The sequence below is a fragment of the Myxocyprinus asiaticus genome, chromosome 17 (assembly GCF_019703515.2).
Source record: "Myxocyprinus asiaticus isolate MX2 ecotype Aquarium Trade chromosome 17, UBuf_Myxa_2, whole genome shotgun sequence".
NCBI lineage: Eukaryota > Metazoa > Chordata > Actinopteri > Cypriniformes > Catostomidae > Myxocyprinus > Myxocyprinus asiaticus.
This window is the reverse complement of record NC_059360.1, coordinates 1763459-1781901: the sequence shown is the minus strand read 5'-3', so window position 1 is coordinate 1781901 and position 18443 is coordinate 1763459. Positions and strand designations below refer to the sequence as shown.

At 37.3% G+C, this 18443-nt stretch overlaps 1 protein-coding gene across 3 annotated transcripts in view; it reads right to left on the bottom strand.

Moving 5' to 3' along the window:
• Positions 1 to 18443, bottom strand: part of ttll5 (tubulin tyrosine ligase-like family, member 5) — a 206760-nt gene that overhangs the window by 59930 nt on the left and 128387 nt on the right. For all 3 annotated transcript variants that reach the window (XM_051723166.1, XM_051723165.1, XM_051723168.1), the window contains 4 exons: positions 18132 to 18274; positions 16325 to 17026; positions 15022 to 15209; positions 4297 to 4415 (listed from right to left, as the gene is read on the bottom strand). In XM_051723166.1, coding sequence (XP_051579126.1) covers positions 4297 to 4415; positions 15022 to 15209; positions 16325 to 17026; positions 18132 to 18274 — 1152 coding nt within the window. The remainder of the gene's footprint in view (positions 1 to 4296; positions 4416 to 15021; positions 15210 to 16324; positions 17027 to 18131; positions 18275 to 18443) is intronic.

Genomic DNA, 18443 nt, shown 5'->3' with positions numbered 1-18443 from the left:
AGGGTCCCAAGAAGGAGAAAAGCAATGTCATCCTGTATGTCATTCGGATGAGAGAACATTTGGAGAAGATGACCTCTCTGGCCCAAGAGAACATGAAGAAGACTCTGCAGAACCAGAAAACCTGTCATGAGAAGAGTGCCAGGTACTTTTTGCCAGATCAAAAGGTGCTACTCTTGCTCCTCACTAATGACAGCATGCTTCTGGCCAAGTGGCAGGGACCATATGAAGTGGTGTGCAAGACGTGGCTGGCAGCGTCACCTGCACCAGAGAGGAGGAAGATAAAGCAGAACTCCCACATCAAATTGATGAAAGAGTTCCACTCCCAGACTGATACAGTAAAAATGGAACTGTTTGTTTGAGGCCACCGTGAGAAGGAAGAACCAATGCAGCTATATTTTCCTAAAACTGTCACAACACAAGCAGTGGACTTATCACATCTGGAGCCACACTGGAGAGACCAACCAGAGCAGTTTCTGGATCCAGTGCACTTTCAAGAGAAGCCTAGATATACCCATTTGGTTCAGAATGACATTATTATAAAGGTCACACCAGGGCATCAAAAGATGTACTGCATCCCAGAACACCTGCTACATGTGCTGAACGATGAGCTGGACACATTGCTTTCAATAGGTGTAACTGAAGTGTGTGGTGTAGTCCGTTTGTGCTACTCCCAAAAACAGATGGTTCTATCAGGTACTGCATTGACCTTTAGACAGATAAACAGCATTTAATCAATATATGATGACCAGAACTGATCAATTGGCTGAGAAAAGCTAAATACCTTACCATGGTGGACTTGTGCTGGCAGGTGCCTTTGACACCTAAAGCCAGAGAATTGACCATTTGTAGAACCCTACATGGGCTTTACCAGTTCCAGTTTATGCCTTTTGGGTACCTTCCAACACTTGATGGACTAGCTACCCGGGTTTTTGTCAATGGGAGCATCCACCTGCAGCTGGAGAGAAAAGAGGCCATCCAAGAGTACCATTTGCAAATAACACAGAAGCAGGCAAGATCATTTATGGGCCTGGTCCAAGTGAGGACAGAAAGGTACAGCAGAACCAGTACTAGAAGGCAGTGTGCCTAAATCCCGAGCTGAGTCAGTAGGGAGTGACAGACTTCCCCCTTGTTGTGGCAAAGGATGAGACATCTCTAACCCCAGATGTTAGCAGGGTAGCAGAACGGGGTGAGACGCAGGCTCCCTTAAATCATCATTACGCAAGTCCAGGTTCACGATAGGAGTGGGGGATTAAGGGGGAAGGACAATGGAACCCCTCTGGCTGCATGTGACGGGGTACACCTGAAGCTAATTGTGCTTTATTATTGCTGTCATAAATCCAACATCAAATCTCTCCTTTAGCAAGACCCGCCTTTATCCTTGAGGTCCATGTACGATGTGACAAAGCCGGGCCACCACTGAGACGATGACCATCTGTGACAAGAACATGACGTCTATTTCTATCATGCTCCAGATGGATAATTTCTTAATTTTTTTACTTTTAAATAAAAGCTGAAATTTCCAAAACATTCAGTGTCACTCAATCACTTATCGACACTGCTTTTACTCTATGAGCTGTTCCACTGGCACCCATAAAATTAGTACTGGAGCTAATAAACTTCTGCGGCTGTCAGTATATATGCAGAATAAACATTAATTTGTATGCAAAGGTTTTGTTTTGGCTGTGAGTAGGAGTAATCCTGGAATACTATGGTTGAGGTAAGAAGCCAAGGTAAAGCTGACAGTCAATTCAGTCTACTCTGTGGGACTCCACATTCTTCCAGTCGATGACACACTCCAAAACCTAACTATTTAATAATTATGACATTCCATTACTACCCTTAACCACGTCTATTATTACCATTTGCAAGCGGTACAAATAACTTACTGGAAATGAATCTCTACCTGTGCCAAGAAAAGAGGCAGCTGAAACAGTCATCGAAGTGGAACTAAAATTACCCAAATATTTCAATCACTGCCATTCACAATGTTTGCCACATTCTTAAAGGGAAAAAATAATAATCCAACACTCAACCTTGGGCCGTTCACTCATCTGCTGGATTCTGTTAGCAAGGGTCAGATTTTGGCATTCTTCATTAGTATCAGACTAAACCGTTGCAGTACAGTAAGTGAAAAACTTGTGGGAGAGGACAATGGATTGGAAGTGCTGATCTAGCATACCTGGCAGCTCCTGGCTAGTGCAACTTCAAAGGTCCCTACTTCTCTTTGAAAGCCATTACGCCTAACCCCCTTGGCTTCTAAAACAGCGCACTTAACGGCTTCAGTATGTTTGGCACAGACCACTGGCCCCGAAATCTTGGATGTGGAGGTGGTGTTCAAAAAAACCCAAACATTAAAGACAGCATTGAGTCAAAAAAAGGGTCAAGCAGTATATCATGGTATATTATGATAGATTGTTAAATTAATGTTAGTTTGAGATTCTTCAAAAATTGCGAGCCAAGTACTAGGTGAAGGATAACAGCAGAAGAATTTGCTTTGGTTTTGTCTAGTTTGGTGTGTATCACACGGTAGCCAGTGGAAAGTTCCAGCCAGATGCCTTGCAAATGGGATGCCACGTTTTGACCAGGAATGAAACCTTCAGCTACAAACAAAAGACAGGCTGGCAGAGTCTTCCTGACAGAGTTCTGGGGAAAAATAAACCCCAGTATTTTCTAACCATTCATCTCCAACACTATTATGATTAATTGGTGATTAATCTCAGTAGAAAGGACTGCAGCAGAATAGAACCCTTGTCCCATCCTCCCCCTGGTTTACGGTCAATGTAATGGAAACAGTCCTAATATTAGAGGTGTGTTCCACTCTCAAATATAAGCCCTGACATTCTGAAGCAAAGCAGTGATCAAACAAACAGGAAGAGATTGCTCGATCACGGCATTTATGTTAGTAAAAGTTACAGTCTGCTATCGATATCACTAGAAAATCACGGTGTGAGTATTATAGATTCTGTATAACGGCTACTCTTTCTTTTGTGGTTATAAAAACACTTTTAAAAAGGGAAAAAGCCAGACATTCCAGGAATTCCATGACAGTCCCATACATAAGGAAGGGTTGGACTGGAAAAACAGTGAAGGGCAAGATCAGGGCCAAAGTGTCTGAGAGATTGTCACTCACATATCACTGTAAAAATACAGGAGAAACCACATGAATTTAACCCTTTCACTACTGGGTCTGTAGAATCACACTTTACACTGATGTACAGGTCAATCTCTAATAATATCAAACCTGAACTCATGCTATTCACTTGGAGTGTGACGATGTAGGAGGGGAATCTGGGCAAATGGTTGTGGAAGACCAGTCTTTAATTTTACTCCCTATGACTTGGTCTACCGCAAGGATCTAAGTCTCTGTCAAGCTTAACACATATCTGTACATGTACATACTCACACAGAGGGTTAGGAAAACAGTGGGGGAGGTTACTTACTTCAAAGCTTACTTTATAAACACTACTCTAAACTGGGCACTATAGTCTTTTATAGATTATCTAGAAACCTTTGATTTAATAGAGGTGGTAAACAATTTTGCCCACACAAGTCTAGAAATCCCTAAATTTAAATGATGTTTACACCAAATATTGACTCTCAGCTCTCTTAAAATATTCTCCAGAGATCATTAAACTGGCCTTTCAGTTTTATTGACAACAATCGATTTGGCCAACATTAACTGAGCACCTAAGTTTCAAAAACATCAAAATGACATTTCATAGGCTGTCAACTCGTCAACTAATACACTATATATTCTAGTCTTTTGAAGTCATATTAAGCTATTGATAACCCTTCCCTCTGCCACAGGTCTGAAATCTCATTCATGTTCATGTTCAGATTAAAAAAATGTGTGAAATGTTTCACGCCATTAATGATGAAATGCTGTTTGGAAGGACAAGATGGCAAGTAAATAATGACAGATTTTTCATTTTGGTGAACTTTTCCTGTAAGAGTTCTTAAAATACTTTCCATTTCTGATTCCAAACACTGGCACTGTGACTGACACTTACCCTTTTGCCATTATAACATACCAGTGCAAAAGCCAATGGAATAATATCACAAAAGCAATTACCAGAACAGAATTACCACAAAGACAACACCGGCACACTGTGTCTAATATAGCTCTGAGTTGTGTGTTGAGTTATGCTTTATGCTGGTTATCTCAAACACACAACAGACTGCTTGTGAAATGAGTTATCACATCTTTATGCACTGTGATGTCTTCCTCACCTCAGGAACGGGTGCCAGAAACCCAGACAGATCAGTGTGTGTGTAAGTGAGTGTATGTGCACTTACCCAGAGCTCCCTGTGCTTGTGTCTGCATGTATCGCTCTCACAGGTCCAGGTCGTGGCTCGGGGCCCAACACCAGACCCCCTCTGCTGAAGAGCCCATTGGCCACGTTCAGATTAGTCAGCTGTGGGTAAAAATAAAACCATTTTTAGTGCAAAATATCTGATGAATAAGAATGTTCGTTACATGATTTAAAGTTAATCTGCAGGAAGTTTACTGCAACAAAATATTGAGGGCACATTTACTGGAAGTGTCAGCATCAGACAGCACACATAATGCAAACTGCACACACACACACACACAAAAAAAAAAACTAAAAACTGTCAGTTTCAATCTGCAACCACTGGAAGTAAGGGCACACAGGTTTTTATCAGTCCACTGGAAACCAAGTAGCGTTCACAAGATACCAGGTTAATATTGTAAACACCTCTGAGGAAGAACTAGTCACTGGGTTTCACTGTTTGCCAGGTTAGTGGCTATAAATCTTTAAAAGATACACACACATGAGTGTTTCTTTAACTTCAGGCAATTGCATGTCCCATGGGTTGATTTTTAATAAAACAGATTTTTACTTTTTACTTTTTGTTATATGGTCACATTGGTACTTTTTCAAATGTCTTTTAGATTTTACTGTTTTTGTCCCAGACCCATGCTTTCAATATTAAACTATGGAAATACATTATAAAAATACAAATTATTACATGTTTAAAATTATGATCCCCTAAACAAATAGTGAAACAAACATAAAATATTTCAATAGTAATTGTGTGAAAATGATTTCTATAACTTTTTTAAAAATCACATGCCGTCATTTTCCACCTCACCAAACACTTCTGCCCCTAATAAAGTTTGTTCAGAACCAAGTGAACAAAACTGTCAGTGAAGAGTATGCTGGAGATGAAATATGGACAAAACAATGAAAAATCAAGAGAATTATCACTTGTGAGCAGAATATTTTTATTGGCTGTCATTTCCAATCAAGCTGTAATGTTGACAAATTACGCAAAAAGTGTGAAAAAATGATTTAATTGTATTTAGGATACATAAAATGTTAGCTATGAAATTCGCCAGCTATTTTATTTGAAAAACATTAAACATATGATTTCCATCAGCATCATTTCCATCAGAGAATTCTATTTAACACATTATAGAATTTGAGATGTGCTGGAAATGACACTGTGGTGGAACTTTTCATGACAAAGATGACATACATCTCCTGTAATGCATGTACATACACTGTTGGACAAATCTAAAAAGTTTTCCATACTGTAGAAAGTGTGAAAAGTGTTTTAACGAGACTTTACTTTCTAGAGGACAAAATGCTGAAAATGTCAGAAGTTGAAGAAACATCAAAATATTCAGATTCATATAAACTCATATATAAAGATATCCACAAGTACACCTGCCTATCCTGCTTTTTGTTTCCGAGTTATGTCGGTGAAATAATCAGCACTTATTATGAATGGACAGAAATCCACAAATGCATTCTGTGTTTTCTGTACAACCAGGTTTTTGCAACATTGTCTAATTTAGTTTTTCCTTGTAAGTCTAATATTGTGAAATCATGTATTTCAGGTTTGCCTATCCTGAACGGCCTGTTAAAAACAAAATTGGTCGTGTTGAGACATGTCAGTCAAATGATCTCTTCCTGTTTAAGGTTCTTGGTCAAAATAAGCTGCTAAGTGGACCAGACTTAGTCGTTTGTCAAAATATTATTTTTTATTAAAAGCATTGCTGCCGTGACACTAGCAAATGTCAATTAGGCTCCAGGCTGACCTAAAACCTGACTGACCAAGATAAATCTTGACCTGCGTGAAAATATTTAAGTGGAGCCTCTGGTCAGGTGGACAGTGTGCTGGTCAGTCCGCAGGATGGGAAATGTTCAGCATTCTTCACAGGCAGGTGTTTAAATTAATGCAAGACCTCCACAAGACCTCACTGAAGAAGATTATTTTGAAACACTGCAGAGATGATCTGCCGCTCTCTGTCAACACATTAACCATGTGGGATGCTCAATGCTAAGCTGCACAGCTGGCTGATTGATGTTTGTTGAGTCGTAATTTTAACACATTACTTGAGCACTCAAACTTTCTTTTTTTTACAGGATGACTGATTGCAAAGTATTTAAAAAAAAATCTTCTACAGTGCAAAAGAAAAAAAAAAAAAACTAACCTTCTAGCTTTTGGGAATTCTCATGGGCTATGTTCACACAGTCAGTGTTTGGGACTGACTAAATGAATTTACTAACAGGTGTGACTCTTGAATTGTCCTGTTTTTACAATTTGTAGTGTTGACAGCATAGGTCAAGCTCAACCATCCAACCCTGTTACGCAAGCTATTTAGCAAAGTTGTCAATAAAATGATGACAAGTTCTATTTTCATATGTGCACTAGGCGCAGGGCTATGCACTACGACCGTGCGCTACATCTTATCAAGTTTTTGTGAGGGTGTAATTTGCATGCCTGGGCTACGCGCACCAGGCCGTGGGTGTGTGTTCACACTATCTGTGGTCATATGCGCACAAACAGTGGGTGTATTCACAAAAATATTTGGGAGGTCCATGTAAGTGTAGTTTGCTCAGTAAATCCTTATTTGCTCTTTTAGTGTGAAATAATAACTGATACTACTGTATCAAAGTAAATGTTCAAACTCTACAATACAGTGGAACATAAAATAATGTCCCTGACAATTTCAGTTAGAGGGATAATTCACCCAAAAATGAAAATTCAGTCATTATTTACTCACCCTCGTGTTGTTCTCCTCTCTCAGTTCATTTTCTGAGTACTCCGTTTTATACAAATAGGGCTTGGAATAGAAATGCATCTCCTCTTCAACTTCAAGTTCAATTCTCTGGTTTGTGTGCAGCTGTGTTGTGTTTTCGGTTGTTAATATCTCTGGCGTGGTGTTGTTGAAGCAAAAGAAAGCGGTGTCTCGCTTGAACGCCCCATCTAGCGGGGGCTGCGTGAACTGCTGCTCTCATGAACTCTTATGAGCACGCGCACAGGAGAGCAATAGTCTGTGAAGATTTTCAATAAATAATAAATTAGATTTCACTTTGTTTCTCAGCAAACGTTATCGTACGCCTCCAGAACAAGGCATGAGTCATACAATTCCCTGCCATTGTATGACATCAGCGAGCAGAATTTAAATAACAAAGAAAAACAAAGAAAATCATATTGGTCTAGAACAACACAGGGGTGAATAAATAATGACTGAATTTTCATTTTGGGGTGAACTGTCCCTTTGATAGATGATGTTGTGTGTTAGTAGATCAATATGATTAAATACGCTTACATTCTCTCTAATTTAACAAAGTCTACATTCAATTAGTCCTGACGAAGCACTGCCTTTTCCGCGCGTATAAAGAGTGTATCATAGATGTATATCTGACCATTAAAAATGCCGCAGTTACCAGTGGTGGACAGTAAGTATTTTTACTTCATTACTGTACTTAAGTTCATTTTTCAAGGATCTGTACTTTTACGGAGTACTTTTATTATGGGAAACTTTTACTTTTACTCCACTATATTCTGAAGCAAAATATCATACTTTTTACTCCACTACATTTCAGAAAATCAGGATGAAGTAAGAAGTAATGTTGAATAAAATAGGTGCCATAGAGAGTCCAAGTGCATTTGTAATATTCGTGTATATTCCTGTCAAATATAACTTGCACTGGAGCACAGAGAAACGAATACTTTGTTTACATTTACTGCACGATATTACCATTAAATCCTTTATAAATCCTTTTTAATCTTGACAAACTGTAAATTATTCTAAAGGTCTTCAGATGCTAGCTTCAAGATTTGACCACTGTTTTACAATATGTTAGCGACACATCATTTGTGTTATAAATGCACATAAAATTAAAACATGCAAAATCAAAACGGCAGTTCCACCTTTTTATGCACTGGTGATGCACAGACAAGTCCAATCTATCTTACATGGTGGCAAGGGCTCAGTAAACATTCATTAGAACTTACTGAAATAGAAATATTGATGAATTATACATTCTCCACTTAATATGCAATCTGAGGAGCAAATCGGATGTGCGTTAGACATATGCAGGCAGAGGGCGCTCTAGTGTTCTGGTGTCATATTTCACAAGGGTAATGTCTTCTTTGGGAGACGTTTAGAACTGCAAATATGCCATTTTTTAGGTTTGAAAAAATGCAGGCAATAAATAGACAATTGCAACAATACCTGTCCTTGTTCTTCTGTAATACTGCTATCAATAATATATTTTCTGCCTGATTCTATAAAGAATCCACATCAGATCAGAAAAAAAATGTTGTTCTACAGTCTGTGATATTTTAAAGTTAGTTACAGTACATGCAGAGAATGTGTAAATCTTGTAATTCAACTGATATTGAAATGAAGTGAATTATTTATTTATTTTTTTCATTGAACATTTAATTTAAAGCTGCAGTACGGAATTGTTGCCTCTCTATCACCCACTGTGGTTGAAACATAAAATTGCATGCAGTCTTGCAGGCTCTTCTTTGAGGTTGTACCTGATGGTTTGCGGTACACCTATGTACATTTATGATGTGACTAGCTACACCAAAAGTCACTGATAGTAAGAAGAAAGTCCTAGAAGACATGAAAAAAATATGCCATCCAAGCAAGTAACATATTTGTTTTGACCTGCTGAAAACGTACATGACGTAACACACAAGGACGAATGATGTAAGCAAGCAATTTCCCTCAAAATTAAAATCATTACTGTAGGTTTATCATAGTGAATTGGGATAAGGCAAGAACACTCTTTTCAATATGAATTATTCATGTACTGACTCAATAATACAATTTTGTTAATTTTTAACCAAAAAACTTCTGTAGTGCAGCTTTAATTGAAATTATGGAAGTTTTCGTTTTTAAAAGGAAAAGTTGGCTAATTTAGATATAATATTTAATGTTTGCATTTAATCAGATCTCACTAATTGACTGTTTCTGGCTAGTTGATTGTTCATAATATTGACAGACGGAGACAAAATCCTCTAACATGTTTAAGCTCTGACCTTCAGTATCTGTTTGTTCTGACTGTTCATGCCAGCCAGCTGCAAGGACATAAATCTGCGCCTTTGCATACAACCCATTTACACTATCTACCAACATCTTATTAATGGAGTGTCTTAATTTATTTGCACGTGCTTCCATGAAAATACCAAAACTTTATGGCCATGCCTAATGACTTTGCATGTATGACGTAGACACAGCGTTCTTAAAACAGAGCCTGAAATATCTTTCCTTTGTTAATGGAAAATACAAACCCACATGTGTTCTCAAACTAGCTAGCCCCTGCTGTGATAGCTTAATATTAGGGCTGTCAATTAAAATGTTTAATATAACTAATTACATGGTATGCCAATTAATTAATCAAATTAATCGCATACATAAATATTTGCTGAGAAAGCCCCAAAAATTCAATATATGATTAAATATTTATAAATAGTTATTTTTAAATAATTATATATATATATATATATATATATATATATATATATATATATATATATATATATATATAATACAGATAATTCAAATGCGTAACATTATTTTGGCACAGAAATGAAGCATTAAAAAAGACAATACAAAAAGTGGCTTTAGAATTCAATATATTGTTTATTTACAAATTACTGAACATAAGCCAATCATTGGCCTACAGTTCACAGCAATTCATTTTGCAATTGAATTCATCAATCAGTTGGATATGTATTATGAGGGCTTGTTTAAGGACCCGTCAATGTACACCTGCATCAGACGGACACTTTTGGAGCGTCTCGGTTGCGTTGCGTCATAAACGTACTATTTTTAGGTCGCTGTGTCAAGTTAAATGAAGTTTAATACTTAGAAAAACACGTCTTGAGATCCCTGCGTTCAGATCTGTGCTCCATCAAGCTGTGTTTGAACGTGTTTAAAGTGTTCTCATCTTGTGTTGTCTGCTGTCGGTGAGTGTGGTTTGTTCTCTGTATAAACTGCATGTTGTCTATACAGCTGAAGTTTACTGCCCCCTGGAGAAAACAGGTGGTACTTCAAGCTTGAATTGCTCAGGAATATTCCTTATTACGGTCTGGGGACATGATCAGTTGCATTCATTTTTTTAATGCGTTAATTTTTATATAATTAATCGCACCGAATTAACATCTTAAATCGACAGGCCTACTTAATATATATACATATTTAGATATTTTATTTATATAATTCATGAAGATGCAACCCTGTTACCTGTAACCCTATTAGCAATCTTTTTAAATCTTTTTAAAGTATCATTTCGGGTGATCTCCTGTAGTTGATGATCAACATTTTCTGAAGGTTAAGCACCTTAAGCACATTTTTTTTTTTTTTACCTCTTGGCTCTGTTAACAACAGGTCTAAAAATGGGCAAATTCTAAATTAATATTCCATTTTGACCCAGATAAACATATTAAAAGAATTTATCAATAAACAGTGACATTGTAAACACATTGTCATTGTTGATGGTGAATGAATAACACATTTTATTCTGCAACTCTCCTGAATTGCAGTAACCGCAGCAGAGCTTTTACAAATGTGAATGTCGTTGTGTTGCGCTGCCTCTATATTTGGTTCTAAATGGTCCGAGCTATGTTGGGTTGTGATGATGGTTTGTGCTAATGATCCATGCTGAAGCTGAAAATTTCTTTATAAAAGGCTACATGTGGCCTACAAGGTCACGGGAGGCAAATATAAAACACAGCTTGAGTGTTCTTTGCTGTTCATACATGAAGAAAGCACATACCCAACCATTCTTTCCAAATTCATGGCTTATTTCTTTTGTCACGGCAACCTCTATTTGAAATTGCCCATTATAAAAGTGAAGAGTAATGAGATTTTGAGTCCATCTTAGTTCAATTAAACATGAAAAACAGTCAGTAGGCTGCAGTTGCTATATTTTGACTCTTTTAAGCAGTAATTATTTGAACAAGGTGTTTAAAATGCCAGCCAAATCTTCCAGGGCAAGACATGTGAGGTTGAAAATATCAACCAGTTCTGGTGGTTCATTAAATTGCATGCAGGAAATTACATATAAATCAGGAAATGTTTATACTCTTGATTAACAGAATATTTCACTGCCCTTAAATTCAAAATGCAAATAGGCAGCTACAACAATATAACCATAGTCAGTAAATAACACCCAAACTCAGAAAAAGAAAAAGACCATGATAAGTTTATGACTGCAAAAGTGTCTTTTCAAAAACATTAAAAAGGCTGTCATTTATAATAATGCAAAATTTCAATTTGTTCATGTAATTGTTCAAGCAATAAAACTTGAACTGAAAGTCTCCATGACAAGCGTTCAGTAAGATGGATTCAGGAAATCTGTGTGTCCAGCCTCATCTCAAAAAGCAGACAGCCAACAGTATTACCACTGAAATGATGCAGGTATTAAAGGAACGGAAAAGTGGGGCATGAACTGATCGTGCCCCTCTACTCGGTGCCAATGTGCTACATTCTTTTATTTATAAGAGTAATTTAATTGAAGGGAAAACGGACTGCTTATTAAATATCAACAGAGTGCACCTCCCTTTATAAGCATCTGATAATGAGACCACACAGAGAGACATAGAACTGACTCCTCCTGTATCCTGCTCTCCTCACACTCTCCTGATAAACACACTGTTTCTGTGGCTTTCTGTTCATACGGGATCTTCACAGAATCCTGCAGCATTCTTCAGACACATTCCCACTCTGTCATATGCACCAGCACACATTCTACTGGCTGTCTGACAGCCATTTGACCCGTGTCATTCCAAAAATAAAAATAATAATAAAAAATAAAACGTATTAAAACGTATGAAATGTTGCCTAGTGTAGACTGAATAACAGTACAAACTTCAAGTACATAGATAATGTGAAGGTATTGAAAACTATTTTTGGACAAACAAAACAGAAGTTTGCTAGAAGGTCGAAGCTCAGCAGCCTCAGTGGTGAATTTGCAGAAAACCTTTGGCAACTATGGACAAAATGCCATACTGGATAAAACTTTTTCTGCAAACCTTTGAAAAAGATCTGCCACGTCTGGCAGACAGTTCTGTGAACATTTGGAAAATATCTTCCACTTCTGGCAAACTGTTCTTCACTGAACAATTGGCAAATATATTCCACGTCTAGCAATCTGTTCTTCAGCAAACTTTTGGAAAAGATCTTGCACTTCTGGCAAACAGTATTTTGGTGAATATTTGGCAAATATCTTCCAATTTTGGCAAACAGTTCTTTGTTGAACATTTGGTAAATATCTGCCACTGCCAGCAAATAGTTCTTTGGTGAGCCTATGCCAAATATCTGCACTGCTGGCATGGTTCTTGGGTGAACCTTTGGTAATCATCTTCCATTACTGGTAAACTGTTCTGCAGTGAACCACTGGCAAATATCTGAAATATCTGCCACTGCTGGGAAAAAGTTCTGTTGTGAACTTTTGCAAACATTTACTTCTACTGGCAAACAGTTCTTTGGTACACCTGTAGCAAATCTATCACTACTATCAAACAGTTCTTTGGCAAATATTTGACAAATATCTGCCACTACAGGAAAACAGTTCTTTGGTGAACCTTTGGCAAATCTCTGAAATATTTGTCACTGCTGGCAAACAGTTCTTTGGCGAACTTTTAGCTAAAATCCTGCACTTCTGGCAAACAGTTTTTCTGCAAACATTTGGCAAACACTTCTTCTTTTGGCAAACAGTTCTCTGGTGAACCTTTGACAAATACCTGCTACATCTAGCAAACTGTTCTGTAGTGAACCACTGGCAAATATCTGAAATATCTGCCACTGCTGGGAAAAAGTTCTGTTGTGAACCTTTGGCAAACTTCTACCTCTACTGTTCTTTGGCAAACCTTTGGCAAATCTCTGCCACTATTGAAAAACAGTTCTTTGGTCAGCCTTGGCAAATCTCTGAAATATTTGTCACTGCTGGCAAACAGTTATTCAACAAACATTTGGCAAACATCTTCCACTTTTGGCAAACAGTTATTTGATTAACCTTTGGCAAATAGCCTATCTGCTATTGCTGACAAACAGTTCTTTGGTAAACTTTTGACTAATATCTGCTACTACTGGCAAATGGTTCTGTAGTAAATACACGATACATATTGTGGCGACGATATAAAGTGTCAACACATAGAGATTTTGCTATATTATGTATATCACGATATGTAAATATCCATGTGCGTAGCATGGGCTTATCTATCAGTGGTCAGGGCTTCACGTGAGACTGAGAGAATTGAAGAAACATGGACAGGGTTTTTTCCGGCATTGAACATTCTTCTGCGGCCACCCAAGCAAATTTAATGACCTTCATTGCACGTTTGGCACTGTAAAAGCGCTATATATTCTTCTCAATTGACACGTGACTGTGGCGCACCCTGTCTCTGGAGCTCTGAAGTGCACGCAAATCCAGCAGGCTTTCCGATATTTGTGCTCCAGAGACAGGAGTGCTCAGAGCGGGATCACATTTTTGACCCAGGAAAACCCCAAATGGAGAAAGAAATCTCCACAGAACGGGACGACTCCCAAACAGGTCAAGAAAATGAAGAGGAGCTCGTTATTAAAACAGGTGCGACATGGTGTACAGGGCAGAAAAATCGAATCTGCAAACTGTTTCGCACAACCGTTTTACCACCTCAAAATAATATGAAAGCCAAAAGATGAACTCTGCATTAATTCTGTCATTTATTTATTTATTTATTTTGCAAGAAGTGATAATTTTAGTTGGATATTTTTTTTTTACTTACGTTTTATTTTCTTTGTCGCTTTGCTTTGAGAAGATCTTAAGTTTCTTGAGCAAAGTTTATAATAATAATAATAATAATAATAATAATATTGGTCAACAACATTTTAAACTGAAATGTGGCATACTTAGCATTTATGTAAGGTTGATTTTTGAAAACAAGTTGATTTTTATTTATTTACTTTGACATTGTTTGTCTTGTTCCAAATAAAGAAAGAGGAGGTAGTTTAATTTATAAAGTATTTAATTCACTGACTGGAGTTCCAAAAATAGGCATTACAATAGGGTTATTTAATAGATAAATCATTTTTTATTGATTTTCCAAAAAACTTTTACTATATTGTGATATACTGTATATCGTTATTGTGATATAAAATTACTCATATCATGATAAAAGATATTGGTCATATCGCCCACCCCTACTGCTGGCAAACAGTTCTTTGGCAAACCTTTAGCAAATACCCGCTACTACTGGTAAACAGTTCTGTAGTGAACATTTGGCAAATATCTGAAATATTTGTCACTGCTGGTAAACTGTTCTTTGGTGAGCCTATGGCAAATATCTGCACTGCTGCCAGAGTTCTTGGGTGAACCATTGGCAGTTATCTTCTACTACTGGCAAACAGTTCTGCAGTGAACCTTTGGCAAATATATTCAACTTCTGAGAAAAAGTTCTTTGGAAAAACTTTGACAATTATCTGCTGCTTCTGGCAAACAGTTCTGTAGTGAACCTTTAGAAAATAACTACCTCTACTGGCAAACAGTTCTTCGGCAAACATTTGGAAATTTCCACTTTTGCCAAATAATTATTTTAAGGAAGTAGGAACTAAAAGGGGACCTGAACATTATTTCATGCTGCATAATGATAACTTTGCTGCTATTATGACCATTATCATGTTTATTAAGGAAGTTATGGAAGTTTAAAAGAGAAAATCCTGAAAAGCGTCTTAAGGATTTTAAACATGCATAAATGGTAACTCACGTGTTGTGTGAGAAGGCTGATGTGACTGGATGTACTGTACTGGCGAGCAGCCTGCTTCTCCACTAGTTTGCGCAGAGCTGATATAATGGCCTGCTGGTTTGACTGGGTTTGGGCAGTCAACGAGTCCTTTTCTTTTAGCACACCAGCAGAACCTGGCCTTGACTTACTCAGACTGGTCTTTTGACTCACTGTGGGGCAGAGCAGAGCTGGATTTCAAATCATTTTTATTAAAAACAAATAAACTGATTTATAATGTAAAAATATTATTGACAAAGAGCAATGAAATGTTTCAGGCAGGTAAATTAAATGAAATGCAGGCTGAGCAATTTATTGATTATCCACAATATATTCATGATTGTTGATGAATATCACAAAAACAATTTTAACCCAAAACAGGTTTTTGTCTCCTGGGGGATACAAATATTTGAGAGGCTGGCGTGAGGAGCAAAAAGTGAGTGGGCCAAATTGTCCTCTTCTGAGGTTACTGTACTGAGGTTTGGATAAGAACTCTTGCATCAACTCACAAATTTATCTAAATGTAACTTGACAGCATTTTTTGAGAAGGCATCTTTTAAATGCTATTTTCTTGCTTTCTACAAGCAGTAAAACTCAAAGTAAAAGCAATATTTTGAAGAAAAACTTGGAAATGTATTATTTGGGCCTTAATGTTTGGAAAATAGCAATAAATTCAATAAATTCATTATCTTTATATTGTTACCCTTCTTAACCTTCCTAAATGCGCCCACATTACATTTCTTAAAGAGTGTATCATTTCAACTAGTTTTGCATGTATTAGAGTGTTAAGACAGTGATGTTTTCATAGTTTCTTTGATTCAAACGAGTAACAATGCATGAATACGTTTGATTCATTTCTGTGAATCAGTTCAAACTGTCTGTTTTGATGAGACGATTCAAAACGATTTGTTTACGTCATCAATTAAAAATGTTCATCAAAGTGTATGTGTGGTATTTTTCATATATTAAGATGTTTTTCGTATGTAGGTAAATATTGCTGTTTATTACTATGTATTGTTATACTGTATTTGCGCATAAAAATGAGAATGATCCAAAATGATATTACCTTATATAACATTGATTATATATTACATATTATATTTATCTCACTTATTGCATTTAAATCTACAAGGCTCCAATTGCTGTTTGGTTGAAATGATGGTTTCTCTGATAGGAAAATAAAAATAGCTGTTGTGTCCAGCTTTTGTGACAAGCATGAGAAACTTAATTAGTCCATATTTTCAAATAATACAGAGTACATAGTACAGAATTACTCTAGTCAGATTACCTTGCCCTGCTGAACATGGGTGTGACAATCTCTGGTTGAAGGTGTGCACTGGAGTTCTGGAGATGGAGGGGGTGTTCACATCGGTGGGCTGGACTGGTCGAGGTGCCTCAGGGGTTGATATTGCTCCAGTAGAATCCGTGCGTGCAGATGCCCATGTGACACTCAGAGGTGAAGGTGTGACTGTGGAGGAGGAGGAGACTGCGAGAGGATGTGGGGGGGGCTGGATGTAAGGCGGGGGTTCAGGTGCAGAAGGCACAAGGCAGTGCTGCAGGATGATGTGTTCACAATCTAAAGCTGTGGAGTATGTCGGGCTGGGCTCCCTGGAACGGGATTTCATACTTTGGCCCATTCCAGGCTGCAGTTTAAAAGATTTTAACAAAGTTTTTTTGCTTCTGATGACAGAAGGGTGAGTCTTGTTTGCCACATCTTCCGCTGCATCAGTCTCAGGTGCAGTTAATATGTTCGGGTGTACTTCAACACTTGTGCAGTCTCCTTTTTGCCTTTCATTTCTGATGCATCTATTTTGCAATGTGTTGCATATGTTTTTGTTACTCTGTTTAGTTGCAATACAGTTGTCCGTGCAGTGGGGTAAACCATTTCGTCTGTCTGCATTTAGAGTTGCACTGATGTCTGTATTTTGTGTCTTGCTGATTGTGTCCAATTTTTCTAAACCAGCAGAGTCCAGGTTGTTAGACACAGCTGCTTCACAGAAAAGAAAGGAAATAAGCTTGATAATGTCTGTTATTACAGAATATTACATCCTGATAAAAACTAGCACCAAGTAAGCATAAAACTGTCTGCAAAGTTATTGACTTGAAAATGTTATGTCAGTATTAAAATAATAGTTCACCAAAAAATGTGAAATCTGGTTCCAGAGAAATTTTCAAGAAAGTTCATGCTGCTCTTAGGCAGGTTTGACATCAGTGACACCAAAATGGCATTGTTTTTGAGTATGGTGCTGTATCTAAAGGTGGCGCTAATTTCAATATAAGGGTTGGAGAATGAGATTTGTGCTCAACCTAAATGACCTAATGTTGGGTCTGTTTCTTGCACAAAGCTATCAAATGTCTTCAGAAGACTTGGAATACAATGCACAAGTAATATAGGCTACTTTAGTCCCTACTTCATGATACTTTTCTGGTGATTTTTGTTGTTGCTGTTGTTTTTGCAGCTTGACAGTTGTGATCACAATGAATGGAACAGAACTGCGTGAAGAGTCCTAAAAAATTCTACTTTTATGTTCCCCTGAAGAAATAATAGCAGACGGGTTTTAAACAACATGCAGATGAGTAAACAATGACAATTTTAATGTTTTAGTAAACTATTATTTAAATAAACAAATATTTCTGAAATGTTATAAGGAAAAAAACAATTTAAGTTGATGTGAGTTTTTTTATGTTAATATTCTGTATTATGTATCCCATTTTCATAGCCATTTGGTTGATTTACCCTAAAAGTGTAAACACTGTGGTGCTATAAAAAACATTACTCTGTTAGAACGACCCGTCCAGCCCGACACAGCAACTTTGACTCAACCAATGGGGTGAGTTTAAGACGAAACTATCTGTTTGTTCGATCAACTGAAGAAGGAAAGTGTATTTGGGAATCTGTGAAAATACTAATTACTTCTGCAACTCTGTTTGGTGGCGCTAGTAGAGCAGAAATTGCATGCTTCAGCTTGAAAATATTTAAATCAAGACCACTTTATGTAATTCAAACATTAATTCAGTTCTGTGTCATATTATCACACATGCAGTATATTGGTAATTCACGCACACATGTGAAAACATGGTGAACTGTCACTCACTCTCTGTGTTCTGGCATGTTTTGGGTTCTCTAAAGTCCCCATTACTCTCAGTTCTGCTGCTGTGACACTTTGTGCCCAGAAAAACACTGGCACTCTTGTTCTTCTGTGTGTAGAATGTAAGAACTTCCTCCAGTTCACTTTCACTGGAAGAAAAAACAAGAAAATCCACTGAAAAACCACTGGCAGAACCTACTGCAGGGCTATTCAACTTCATAGACAAGTGGGCCAGATGGAAAAAAAAAAAAAAACAAACAAACAAAAAAAATCTACTAAAAATGCTTTAAAATTGGTCCATAACTGAGAAAGTAAATC